General features: G+C 37.3%; 1 protein-coding gene across 3 annotated transcripts in view; it reads left to right on the top strand.

The window, feature by feature from the left end:
* The window catches only part of mdga2a (MAM domain containing glycosylphosphatidylinositol anchor 2a), a 177,704-nt gene that overhangs the window by 115,405 nt on the left and 47,267 nt on the right, over positions 1-15,032 (top strand). For all 3 annotated transcript variants that reach the window (XM_077239772.1, XM_077239771.1, XM_077239770.1), the window contains exon 8: positions 1,441-1,734. In XM_077239772.1, the coding sequence (XP_077095887.1) occupies positions 1,441-1,734 (294 nt within the window). The remainder of the gene's footprint in view (positions 1-1,440; positions 1,735-15,032) is intronic.

Here is a 15,032-nt window from a genome sequence, read left to right on the forward strand (position 1 = left end):
AAAGCTTGTTCCCACTTTTTAAGAGAATCCCAGAAGAACACAATCAAGTGATGCTCACTACCCAACAAGGGCCCTTGTTTTCATGCAGCTCTTTTATTAATGGTGCTTATGAAGTGGGCTGTGGAGACTTGGAAAATTCATGTCCAGATACTTTGAACATAGTAAAGTAAAGATTTACAGTGTGTTTAATGGAAGGGACCTGTGCAGCACCCGAGTGGCTCATTTCAGAGGAAACTGTGTGTCTATGGCATTGTTGAACTGTAGACATCTTCAGTTGTTCTGTTTCACAGAGCATGTCATCACGTCAACCTGACCCTGCTGTTTCTAAGGTCTCGACTCAATCAAAAAGGTTGGCAGAAAGTATTCTGGACAAATTGTTCAGTCATTGAGGATTTGATGTGGAAAACTAAAATTCCCTTGCACCTAGACATCATGAGGATAACTGGAAACATTTGAAGGAATGGAATGAGTTGAATACAAGGTAGGGTCAGTCGACAGCATTTGTGACATTTCTATGTCTATGTCCAACGGAAAATTAGGTTGTTTTTATCCCTCAGTTAAAGAAAAAACACCTACAATTTAAGTAAATGAGACCAGGCAATAAACATTAAAATACATACTGTTTTATATTATATGTGTTAGCATGAGACTGAAGTGGTAGAAAAGTGTGTAAAATGATATTCTGTCTTTTGTCGTCATGACAACGCAACAGCGACAAGGCCTGTAAACCTAGTAACCTTCACACAATGTCCTGCTAGAATACCAAGAAGGATGGTGACAACATCCTTGTTTACACGGAGCTGAGCCAGTAGTTTGCCAGACTGTTGTCTGGAATCAGCAGAAGAACATAAACTTGTCTCCTTCCTGTCGTCTGCATACGTTTATGATGTCTGTCGGAAAAAACAGCCAGAAATGTAGTTACCTGACACCTGGTGGGTAACAAGATGTCTCTATTGATATACCGGCAAAACCGATATAGATATTATGTCTGTTACAAGATGTTTATTCACCTAGAGCTGTAGTCCCACTGCAAAATTGGTGATTTATTTTAGACAACATTTAGTTAAAAAAAATAAAATAAGTCAGGTCACACTGAATACTAGAGTAATGGCTGCTGAAAATTCAACTTTGCCATCACAGGAATAAATTACACTGTAAAATAGATTTAAATTGAAAACAGCATTTTTGATTAAATAAATGCAGCCTTTTTGAGTACAAAACACTTTGAAAATCATTGATAAAAATGATACTTATTTCACAATTTTGTAGTAGTATAGTATACAAACTTTAGTGGTGTAAATATATTTTTTCTGGTTATTATCATTATACAATAAATGCTGTCGACTTGTACCCAGAACATTCCTCCAAGGACTGTGGAGTAAAATGTGCATTTTCATAGCTCATTGATGTACATTGTAATCATCATCTACTCTCTTTTAGTTCCACCCAACCTGACCGTCCCACGAGGAAAGTCACCTTTGGCCACTCAGGAGGGTGACACAGTAGAGCTGCAGTGCCTGGTCTCTGGCAAACCCAAACCCATCATCCTTTGGTCCCGTGCTGATAAGGAGGCACCCATGCCGGATGGCAACATGCAAACCGAAAGTTACGATGGAGTTCTGCGCATTGTCAACGTCTCCCGTGAGATGACCGGAACTTACCGCTGCCAAACCAGCCAGTACAACGGCTTCAACGTCAAACCCAGAGAGGCCATCGTGGAGCTCATAGTGCTATGTAAGTACTGGACTTGCTTGTTGCTCATGCACTTTAACTGGATCTAATTAACTTACATTCAGGCTAGAACATAAGTTTTTGTCGTGGTTGATTGGCAAACCATTAGTTTTCTGGAGAAATAAATGAAGAAAGTATAGGGGCATCATTAATTGTAATTACAGACAACCTTGGTGAGCGATGCACATTGCCGATCTTTTCTCTGTGTCTCATTAAGGCTCGCAGATTCAATTAGCGCAGGTGCAGAGGTTAATGCAATGTAATGCATTCCATATTATCATAGCATAACATAGTAACGAATTGCTGAAGAGGACTTTGACTTGGTTTGACTCGGAGACAGGCACACGTGAGGGTCAGATGTAAGTGTTAACCATCATTTCATCTATGGGGAAGGTGAAAAACATGTTCTGGCTCTGGCTAGGTTTTCTTATTCTCCCCTACAGTTCACAATGTCATGCAATATCTGATTACAGCCATAATGCAAGTAGGATGCATGGTGGATTACAGATATACGCTTCACTTAAAGTATCTGAAGTGATTTTAATTAATCTGGCATTTGTAACGATGTCAGGAAGATCTATTTTATATCCATCTTGATAATTACTTGCACCCTAAATGACATGTGTTAGAAACAACAATCTCATATTCAATCTCAGTTCCTCCCAAGGCAGATTGTATGTGGTCCAACTGGCCTTGCTGAGTATATTGTTCTCATACACTTAACTACCGTTTGTACATGTACAGTATGGCATGACAGTTCTGCGTTGTGGAAGATTTTTGGACTATGCATGCATTTAAACATGTTTCATAGTGTTTGTATTGAAAAAGAAAAGTTTAAATGACCTCTACGTATACCTTAATTAACAATGCATTGTGCTAGAAGATTTCATTTTAAAACGTACGCATGAAGGAACACAATGCAGCGTCGTCTGAAAAGCGCTCAGCACTTTAAGATATAATTGCTAAAACTGTATAGATCCACAAAAAAAATCATTCTGACTTGAATTTTAAATAACACTTCACAATACTATCTTGTGTCAGCGTTTTGCTTCTTTAATGTCTTCAGACTCTCTTTTTGTCTAGAGGGCCAGATTGGTCTGAAATAGCCTTTGTGTGTTTCCTGTTGTGATCTGAGTCGGTGATTTTGTTTGTTAGTAACGATTCACTGCTTTTATTTTGTTTCTCTGTAATTGCCCGCTCTCCCCGAGCTTTGTCTTTTGTTACACCCTACTATGAATTCAGCATGTGTGATCATTATGCCCTATTTAGTTGAATCAAATAATCCTGACCTTTGCATATTGCACTGGCTTAGTGAAAACTAATGAACACAAGATCTGGAAAGTGCTGTAGTGTCTTGTGAAATTTGCTTAAACCCATCATACTTTGCTCTAGGATTATTATTATTATTATTTTCTACATAAAATGAGAGCGTGTTTGAAATCGATTCATTTTCTTGGTGTGGGAACTGCTTGTCACTTGTCACCTGCTTTTTAGGTCATGATATTAGAATTCATAGCTCTACTCTCCAGTGAAGTACAGTCACGGACGCTTGTTATAATCTTAGCTTTTGCTTGGCGGTTCAATTTTTATGTTTCTGTTTTAATGCAGACAACAGAATTTTGTCCTTTAGAAATTGGCTTACAGTTCATCCATTCATCCTATTATCATTTGAATTTCATTATTCTGTGAACACAAACAGATATTTTGAGGAATTGACTGGTCACTTTTATTGAAAGCATTTACAATGAATGGAGATTTGAGCTTTTAAGATTCAAAAAGGACACAAAAGCAAAAAAAAATAACGTACCCCAAAACAAACTTTGACGCATAAAAACGCATTTGTTGTCTTTGAGCTTTGAGTTTTATTGTGTGTTTCACAGGACTGTGAATGCTGTACCAAGTGAGCTACCAAAGTTTACTACATCAGAAAAGAAATACATATGGAGCTATATAATTATGTATAAATATAAAGTGTAAATATGTATAATTATGTAATGCAAATGTCAAACTGTATTAGTTTACAAATAATGACAATGGCAGGGCTGGGAAACTCTGGCCCTTGAGTAGACTCTACCCTGACTAGACTCACCTGCCTATAGCTTTTGTTGTAGGACCTGAAGACCTTGATTAGCTTCTTCAGGTGTATTTTATTAGGGTTGGAGCTTAACAATGCAATAAAGTGGATCTTAAGGGCCAGAGTTGTAAATATGTTTTGAAGTCATAACATAGTATTTTGCAAGGAACTATGTGGAAATAAGTCATTATTAATCATTAATTTGTAATCGTGGGAAATTGTTTGTAATCCTCTTTCATCTAGTAAAAAATGCAATGACTTGTATGAATAGGATACTTGTTTTATACTTTTGCAAAAATGGAGGTAGAGGCATGGTTTTCCAATGAGCCTATGGGGCCATTTATATAACACTGTTCTCAACTATAAAAATCGGGTAAAAAAAAAACATTTACATGTTTACCTTTTTACCGTTCATTTACATGAAAACGTAATTTTGGGGGCCTGATAATGGTTTCAAAGTGTATGTTATTGAAAATGTTACCATTATCATCTCAGTGTGTACTACATAAACATGAATTTATGAAAACGGTGACGTCATGCATTCGTATTACTTGTTCAGTCTATAGGTGTATAGTGATTCTTTACAAAGTGACTTGCCAACTGCTGGCCTGGCATGCACAATGTAGCGTTTTTAGTTTTGTAAACATACCCTATGTTGAATAAAGGTGGTCTATACGTCTTGTGCACTGTATTCCAGGTATTCTGCAGTCATTCAATGGTTTTAAGTGAGAAACAGACCCAAAAATTTAAGTAATTATTCATTAAATATCTTGACGTCCCCTTAGCTTTCCTCAATGTCTTCGTGAGAGATGTAGTAATGTCTAATTCGTGAATTAAATGTTCTTTTGAGTCAGATCTGTTTACTGATCAGTTGTTTCAGGTAACCAAACCAATCTGAATGATTCATTTACAATCAGACTGATCTGCTTTCAGCTCATTGATTTAAAAATTTGATCACAGCGGTTTTCATCAACAGCTCGCTGGATGCTTCTTTCTCACACAAAGCCATTGTATGATTCAAAAGATTTGGATTATAGCACACAAGTTGTATGGTCCACTTTTGTGGTACATTTGCATCCTTATTGAACCTTTGAAGCTCCCCATTTGTTGTAATTATGTTGAAAAAAATGACCAGTACTTTTTTCTTTAGCATTTCTCCTTTTGTGTACCACAGAGAAAACAAAATCAAACGTGTTTGGAACGACATGAAAGTGAGCAATCGAACAGAATTTTAGTTTGAGTATATCAAATCTCCATTTGAAGCAGCAATATATGTTACATGTCTCCCTATTAGCTGCACGTATTGCATAGTCTAATGACAGATACAAGCTCTTTAACGAAGCCATCATTTCCTGCTCAGCAGAAGCGCAGCTAGCATAAGCATTAGCCGCTCAGAACGAGTAACTGTATTTGATGACTCATTCTCCACCGCTCTAACTTATGTCATCTCTCCCTGTGTGATAAAGGCTGCTTCCTCCCCCTCCATCACAGACAGAATGATTGCAGTTGAATAGTCGAAGGGGGGTCCAGAGGTAATCCTAATGCTGCAGTCATTACTTGCAGAAGTCCAAGGCACAAATGTATGCCAGTGGATAATGTCTGCTTATATATGTGACAGCTGAACGGGTCTTGCAGCAAGTGCTAGAACTACGGGGGTGGAGACAGACAGAGAGAGAGAGAGAGAGAGAGAGAGAGAGAGGAAAGGTGGGATAAAAGAAGCATGAAGACAGATGCTGAAAGAGTGAGAGAGGAAAAGAAAGAGCCGGAATTATGACAGGCCAAGAGAAAGTTTGGAGATAGTACAGAGAGAGCGAGTATGTTTGTGTGAGTAAGCGAGAAGGGGGTTGGTTGTCCATCAGAGAGATTGCCCTGGATTTCGTTCTGTCAAAGCGCTTCAAATCTGCATTACTCTGTTATATTGGTAATAAAATGAAACTCGGCCCTCTCGTCACAGAACAAATAGTGCAGAGGTTAATGCCTGAGCACCATCTGTTAAGTTACCCCTTGGATTTTCCCCTATTTTTCCTGGCATTCAATCAGGATAATATCATTTCTGGACAAAATTAAAAGCTAAACAGTAGAAGCTCATTTCTGGAGAGTATATACATCCATCTGGACATACTTTGGTTTGAGATCTGACTTGCATAGACCTATTTGTCATCATGGTGGAGGAGGCAAGAAAATACTTTGACAAATTACATATGTAGTTCAAAAGGAATAGTATGTATAGTATTAACGGATTATATATTAATATTTACACATTTTTCACACTAATTCTCTTTATTTATTTATTTTCATATTTTCACCCAAAGCTTATCTCTAGATGAGAAACACTATATTTAATATGGTGCAAGTGCCATTTATTTATTTATTTTATTTTTTCCATTATTTATTGATTGATTGATTGATTGAATTTCAGTTATATAGATAAAGATAGATAGGCATAAAAATACATGTATAAACAAGAGTTTGAAGGACAGTAAAGAATGTACAGTTGTACAGAATGTGCTGTGTAAAGGTCTTAATCTAATTTTCATAACCCATGTTTCAAGTTTCAAGTGTCCTCTGCTAAATTTCTTTGGAAAGACCTTTTTTATCTCAGCTATCTATACCTATTCTTTCATTCTGGGTTCCATTAAGTCAATCATGCCCCTTTTACATGGACTTACACATTTACCTATTAAAATGGGACTATTCACTGTGAAATTAAGTGCTTATGAATAGCTTAACAGATTTATGCCATGTAACTATGGTTACATTTCTTTATTTTAGTGACAACCATTCAACCACTCATAAAGCTGCTATATAACTTTGCATTAGCTTTTCATCATGAATGATGTGTTTGATCCCTATAGAAATCTCTGCTTGTGTCTCCAATGATAACATGATGACACCAGCATCATCCTTTCCGCATACAGTTCTAAGCCTTCTGTTAGCATTCAGTTTAATTGCTCCTCAAAAACCACAACTCGCGACTCGCTCCAGCGCTCGGGCTGACTGCCACTGACCTTGAACTTTTTCTCTGATGGAACGCTAGGTTGAAAATGAACCGCCTGAGGACATCTGAAAAGCAACAGACCATAATTTAAATATGCATCTGAGTCCTGGTTTGCAGATGAATTCTTCTCCACTCATCTGAAATAGTGTGTGTGTATATATATTTGTGTGTGTGTGTGTGTGTGTGTGTGTGTGTGTGTGTGTGTGTGTGTGTGTGTGTGTGTGTGTGTGTGTGTGTGTGTGTGTGTGTGTGTGTGTGTGTGTGTGTGTGTGTGTGTGTGTGTGTGTGTGTGTGTGTGTGTCTGTGTCTGTGTCTGTGTCTGTGTCTGTGTCTGTCTCTGTGTCTGTGTCTGTGTGTCTGTGTCTGTGTGTGTGTGTGTGTGTAGCCTATATATATATATATATATATATATATATATATATATATATATATATGATATATGAAGTTGGAATTATGAGAAATTAAGTCACAATTCTGACTATCATCACACTGAAAAATAGTCGCAATTGCAAGATAAAAATGATATTGTGAGATATAAAGTAACATTGGGAGATATAAAGCTGTAATTGTGGGAAATAAAGTTGCAATTATGATACTTTCTTTTTTATTTTATTTCATTAAGTTAATCTTGAACCATCAGAACTTTTGGGTTTATTTTTTTGTTTGTTTGTTTTTTGGCCCAAATAGTTTACACTCACAGTAACTGGCCTGTAATGTTCTCAGTCTCTTTCCTCAATAACGCTCTTCCCTCTTTTTTATTGTCTCTCTCAATAAAATGACCACATTTCCAGTGCCACTATGGGAACTTTCTCTGTCCACTGCCATTGTGTCAAGGTATGCTGTAATACGGCTGTCCCTTTGGACAATCTCTCTGTGTCTGATGCAATTATGCGCAATTCAATGTTCGGTCCAGAAATAAATAATGGCCACAGAAAATAACTGGAAGCAGAGGTGTGACGTTTCAAAACGTAAGGCAAATATCTAGTGTCCAGGCCAAATGTCAGTATAACGGGAGTATTTTTAATGCACTTTAACTCAATTATCTCCCGTCACTTGTCAAAAGTCGACACGGACGCCCCACATTCCACACAACATCGCCAATGTTCGCCAGTCAAGGGGTTAATTGAATTCATTTTCAGAGCATGTACCGGCAAAAAACTACCCATCCATAATTAAGCACACACCGATTCATGCAAGACGGACAATGATTGCCACAAAACCAATGCCACAAACTGTGACCAGAATCGGAACCTCGTCACATGCGATTTTTGCAGGAGGCAAACAGCTACAGATTGTAAAGGTCAATTGGCACTCTTGTCATTGCTCCCATGCGTTTGATGGGAGCAACGATAACAGAAAAGGAGGTAGAAATAGGGAGGGTCTCAATTGAGCTCATATTGTCATTTTCTCATGAGCGTTTTTCACCGGCAGCTGAGCCTCTCTCATTAGGACGTGACATTCCTTTAACGCTACAAGTTTTCTCGGTCTCATAAAATGCCTGGCTTGCAGTTGCTAAACCTTCTATTTGTAAAATGAGGGAGGGTCATTTATTTATTTATTTTATTTTGGTGTGACTGTTAATGATGGATTCACATATCGTCATGTTAGTTAAGCAGATGTGATGAATATGACTGCCGTGCACCTTGGACTGCCAACACCTTGGAGTGAAGTAAGTTTTAATTGCATCTAAATGTGGCAAGGCTGACTGATTATTAATGATCTAATATATTTTAATGAAGGGATAATTGCAGTTAAACCCTGACAGTAACCCAGTAGCTTGTCCTCTTCTGATTATTAAAGCAGCAAGGTAAAAAAAGTTTTTGAGAGGATTCTTCTTCACAGCAGCTTTAGAATCAGAATAAAATCTGAATGAGCATCATTCACAAAGTTCTACACATCATCTACTCTAGTGATGAACATCTGCGCCTCTGAAAGTAGTGAAGATGTTAGTGAGGTCGTAGTATTGTTATTCTTAGTATATGTATTTTTTCCTCACTTGTATCTGTAAAAAAAAAAAATATATATATATATATATATATATATATATATATAGGAACTTCCCTTCAAACTTTTGGGGTTTAAATTTTTTTTTTATGACTTTAAGGCTGCATTGATATTTATTTGATTAAAAATACTCTAAGAACAGTAATATTATTACATTTTAAAATAACGTTCAATTTAAATAGATTTTAAAATGTAAATGTAAAAAACAGCATTTATTTGAACTAGATTTTTTTTGTAACATTATAAATGTCTGTATTGTCACTTTTGTTCAATTTAATGCAATCTTGCTGAGTAAATATAGCCTGTTAATTTATTTATTTTAAAAATACTAATCCTTAACTTTTGAACTATAGTCTATAGTCCTACATCTGTATGGTACAGCGGGGCTACTCCTTTAGAAAACCATTCACCTTAGAACTTTTCTTAACAAACCCGTGGAGGTTTGTCGGATCCTTGACGCAATCGCGGACAGCAGCGCAAAGTTCAGTGCACTATTGTAAGTAACAAGGTTTGTTGATAAGGGAAGAAGGAGGGAACCGGCGAACGTTAAACATAACAATAATAAAATAAACATAAAGAACAAAGTGAAAATAAAGCGGCTGCCCCTCAAGGATGACTGCTGCATAACCTAAATAAATAACCAAAATAAAGCACCAACTTAAAGTCCAGGGGCCTCATTTATAAAACTGTGCGTAGGATCCTTACTAAAAGTGTACGTGCGCCAGAAAGCCAAAAATGGCGTACGCAAAAAAATATTCAGACTTATAAAACCGTGCGTACGCCAAAACCTGCGCAGAATTCACTTTATAAATCCCAGTTAGCGGAAGATTGTGCGCACATGCGTCTCCTCCCCGAAACAACCATATCATTTGCATATTATTATTCATCCACGTGATAACATGTTTAACGGTACAATACATTAGGAAAATATGAAATGCCGATGTGCTGTCACATTAGTTACATTAATAAAAATCATTTAGTAGCCTATCCTTGCCTTGTTTTTGAATAAATAAATCAAATAGTGTAAAATACATTTCAGAGAAAGTTTTTCTCAATCTTTTCCACTGGCCAAGGAGTATTTTTAATTGATTTATGTTTTTAATGGAAACAGATAGACCTTGTTGTGAATTATTTGCACAAAACTATTTTCTCAGACAATCTGCTTATCATAAGCAATTATCTCTTTAGTTAAACATTAAAACACAGCATGCCAGAGGAAAAGTGTTCGAAACCATTGCATCACAACAAATATTTCTATTTATTGAATATAAAAAATGTTGTAACTTCTCAGTAATGATTTCATGTAATTATTTAATCTAAATGTTTATATCAGAAGTAAAACAAAGTTTAAATAATTCTTTTATTTATTTAAACTGTTATTGTGAACATGCACTGTATTTATGATTAGGACTTATAATGAAGATTTACGGTTTTAGATAGGCCGGCTATATATGCGTCAGTTTATCAACAGTCAGTCAACGCCAAACGCGCTCGCTGGCGCTGACATTTAAGAAGGGATGGATGTTTGCTTCATGTGATAGGCTTGGTGAGTGAAATTATATTTGTATAATCTTTCAGTATATGTATAATTTTCTTTAGATTTTCTGTCTAAAAGTGACCAAAAAGACATGTAACACCAGCTCACCATCGGTGTCGCCAAACTGCTCCATCTCCAAAATGTTCGTACGCATGGGTCAGAGTTTGCGTGCAGGTGCGCAAATTTTCCCGTCAAGTTTGTTTTTATAAATTACAACTTGTGCGTTGAAAGTGGCGTACACCTCTTTCAGGGCCTGTTTTGTGCGTAAGCAATGGTTATATATGAGGACCCAGGCCTGGTTCTCTCTGGATGAGCTTCGGTATAAAACGAGAAGTGACGTCACTCCTCCTTTTATACCGAAGCTCATCCATGGGACTCATTATTACTCGCGCCACCGGCCTCGCTACTATATTTTGAGACAAAGGTCTTGTTTGTTTTTCAGTTTTCTTCAAGGTAATTACAGCAACAGTTTTACAGTAACGGAAGAATATGTATTTATGGGGTAAAAGGCGCCACTGCTTTTAGGGCTGAAGGCACAATAATTGACATGATAATAAATAGCTGGCTGACTTTTCCAGTTGTTGACATTACATGGTAAATATCAAATATTAAGGTGGGTGTCCACTTTGGAAATAATCACCATATTTATAATGAAAACATATTTAAAAATACATAATAATCATATCATATGATAAAATATCATATTTACTATTACTACTGTAAAGCTAATAAATCTGAATCTCGAGATCTCTGTATATGCTTTCAGAATCTTTACTTTTTTTAATAATTTTGTTCCCATGTTTTTAAAATGAACATATTTTAATGGCAGTATATTTATTGAAAAGCCCCGTTTTACGCTACTTTATATAGCTTCAATGTAGAAAACTACTTTTTCCATTAGTAGTGTAACATGTAGTGCTACATTTTGAGTAGCTTGCCCAACACTGCATGTTTATTTATTCAACGGTTTAGCTAATTTGATTACATTTTCTGCTACAAATAAAAGTAGTACTCCCAACATTTTACCACGTTTAAATCCATTTAGATGAGTTTTCCTAAAATAAGTCCAGAAAATGCAATAAAAGCCAACAGATTCCATCTGGGCCCAGCGATAAGTAATTGCAACTTGGACGAGGTCTAAGTAGAACTGATGTATGGTTTAAGAAACTGCTACAAGAGAGTTTTTTTTGGATGACAGCTACTTATTCAAAGTGACAAAACACTGGGACGGCTCATATGCAAATAAGGATTCTGATGTGGAATATAAGAGCAGTGTGGATCCTCGTTATGAGGGGATAAAATTGGCATCCTGATTAGTGGTGTGGAACTGGGATAAGCGCTGGAGAATAGAGGAATATTCCTCTCCTCGGATGACATAGTGCCAGTGTTCCATGCTCAATGTTCACTTAGCATTGCATTCAAAACTGGCTGCCAGCCTAATTAGCAGAGAACTAATTTATTCCCAATAGCATTAATTTATGAAAAAGAGGGTATGCTCATGCAAAAGTCCTGAGTGCAATTCAAAGTACGATCACCATTCATGCATCAAACCCAGCTTTTTGTCCCCTAAGAAATTCACCGAAATAGAACAAAAAACTGCATTATTGCTTTAGTTAATATTGGATACAAATTTGTAAAGAGGGTTCCCTGGGGACTTGTTAATTAATAGGTTTTAACAGTCTCATCTATACACAAGCCTGTTGTCATGTTATGTCATGTAATTGCGTGTTGCATAACAATTTCCTACACAGGTCAGAAACAAATGTTTCGTGCAGCTAAACAGTCATCACGTCTTCACTGTAAAGTGTTGTCTTCTTTGTGCAATTAAGACCCTTAATAATGATGCAGAAGTCAACACAACTGATTCAAAAGTTAACATGAAGTCTCATAAGGCTGTTGTGCCAGGCAGTAATTCTAACTGTTTTGTTTGACTTCATTTTATACTTGATCTTAAGTTCAGAGAATGGTTTAAGAAATTACCTCATATATGATTGTAGAATTTTGTCATTGATTCATGTGTTCTATTCCCATTTAATTCATATAAATAAAGCAAGCCATTCTTAAAATCATGTTTGTTTGAAAATTAAATCTAAATTGTTCCTATTTGCTTTCTTAATGCACATTTCTTGTCTTATTGTAAATGATTCATCAGTGGATGGTATTCTGAAGAAAAGGTATTTTGATTAATTTATAATCAAAATTGAATGACTTACTCTGAAACTACTTTCCCTTTCTGCGGATTTTTGTTTTTGTACCCTATGTTTTTGATTAGATTACTGTTATTATAATTATACTGATATTAATTATTAAATTATTTAACACCCTCTAATCTAATCCATAATCTATTCCATTTATAATGAATAAACTCCATAAATAAAAATAAAATGAAAATTTATTCAAAATACTGTTTTACTCATTTCATGTAGACTTCAGACATGTTGCAGCTATACAGTATATTGTTGCAAACACATAAATCCTTTACACAATTACAGCTTACTAGCAGAGAGTCAATATGATACACAGATGTTATTAAAATGTGTACACAGAAGTGTGCTAAACCATATTGTGCAATGTACAGAACATTTATTAGCAATTTGGGACTGTTCTTCACCTCCTGTTGCAGTATTTCAGTAAATCGTTTATCTGTTTTTTCTTTCCACTTACATACACAATTGATTCCATTTCTGCAAACGTCTTTTCCTGTTCTCCCCATATTGCTGAAAATCGATTTGCAAATACACACTGTTGCTCGCCGTCACCTGTCTGACAGCGCGAGTGTGGGATAACCGCCATGACTAGTCTATCAAACCCTCATCCATTGGCAACATGTCAGCAGGAATTGGTTCAGTTTGGGAAACTCAGCCGTGAAATTCAGAATGACAAAATGCGGTAGGCTTGGGCTCGCATCATTGCCTGAATAAAGTCGTTGTGGAAGCTGAACTGTTGACCTCAGCTGTAACAGATATTGTATTGCACAGAATGTAATCCACTCACAGCGAGGGGCCTCCACATGTTTGTCATTTGGAGTGGGGAAACAAAGTGAACAAACCACTGATTTTAGAAAGCTATTCTCTAAATGGCACGATTGCTAAAGCCTGTTCTTGTCATTTCATAAAACATGCCCCATTCATCCATTGCCTTTTTCTTTCTTACTCTCATACCTGAAAAAATGACTTAAAAAAAAAGTTTATTTCAACTCACAAAGTGTGGAACTTTTTTAGTTATTTCATTTTATATATATATATATATTTTATTTTTTTTTTACTTTTTTTTTCTCGGCATTCACGAGACTAGCTGAAAGAGACTGGTACGAAGCTTTGTTCTTCTTTGATTATCACTCGAGGGATAGTGGACAGCGTATGCACGAGCGCGTTTGGCTCTCGAGGAGGTTGAGGGCACTCATAGCGATGCATTCGGGGCAGCAGACTGTTCTCGCCCGATTCTCGATCGAATGATAAGAGTCTAGTATTTTAACGGAGTATGTTCGGCTCTCGAGGGAGTTAAAGACACTCATAGTGATGCATTCGTGGCAGCAGACCCTGATTCTCGATAGAATGATAAGAATCTAGCACTGAACGGAACGTTTACAGTTCTCTGGGGAATTGAATGCATTCTTTTTGATGTGGTCGCGGTGAGAAGCTCCACCTATGCTTGACTCTCTCTTGAGGGATTAGAGTTGAGCTCCTACACCCTGTGGTTTGGGTCCCGTAGCCACCTTAGCGCCAATGCGGGATTGATCACAGGGAATGTAGGCAGAGCATGGGATCAATGATGGGAAGTTCTTTCCCTTTTGGGACTCCTTCTTCTAGCTCTAATTCTGTTGGTTAATAAGTTGAGGTGGATGTTATTGAAAAAATCTGCTCCCTCTGCTGTCCACACACAGATGAAGGTTGTACTATCTCCGTAGTCAGATCTAGCCATCCATTCCACAAAGCACATTCCACAACCCCTATAGCCTGAGGTTGCTGAAGTATGGGTCTGCCTTCATGGACCTACGTGATAGGCACAGAGTATGGACAAATGTTAAGAGTGTCTTCCGCTAACTTTTCTAGTCCAGAGCAATGCTGAGGTTAAGCATGCTCCTTAGATCCAGGGCTGGATAGTAGATTGTAGAGTTCCTTGATGTCTGGATCCTACATTTTCGTCATGGCTCCCTCCTGTGGAGAACAACCATGCTGAATTGGCCCAGGATTAGAGCAGGTTTTTGGAATTTGAAACCACTGTTTCTGTTGCCTGTTTCATATGCATGCTGACCAGTGCTTGACTGCGATTTATGTGTGCCGGCGCATTTTTGGCAAAGATACTTCAGTTTAAATAGGAGAATGGGCACATGTCTGAGGACATCCTGCCTCCTTCACAATGCCCCCTTTCTCCCTTCTGATACCCCGGAGTATTTTGTTTCCCATGGTTGAGCAATTTTTCCCCTATGTTAGGGTTTAAAGTAAAATTGTATGCTCCCCTGCGGATGGTTGCTTAGGAGGTACCCCATTTAGGGTTTATGCAGGGTGAATGGAGTATGTAGGGCAATTACTTTCCCCTACTTCATTTACCTCCCTCCCTAACCACTGTTGGTTCCTGAAGTTGGTGTTATATGCTCCCCTTTGAGTTGGTGTTGTATCAGCTGAGCTTCATCCCTCCACCCCTACGGCTCTATCGGGCTCTGCCTTTCCTCCGGCTCCACCTCAATA

This window comes from Siphateles boraxobius, unplaced genomic scaffold, assembly GCF_051911475.1.
Source record: "Siphateles boraxobius isolate OS27281-9 unplaced genomic scaffold, OSU_SipBor_1 22, whole genome shotgun sequence".
In the NCBI taxonomy this organism is placed as follows: domain Eukaryota; kingdom Metazoa; phylum Chordata; class Actinopteri; order Cypriniformes; family Leuciscidae; genus Siphateles; species Siphateles boraxobius.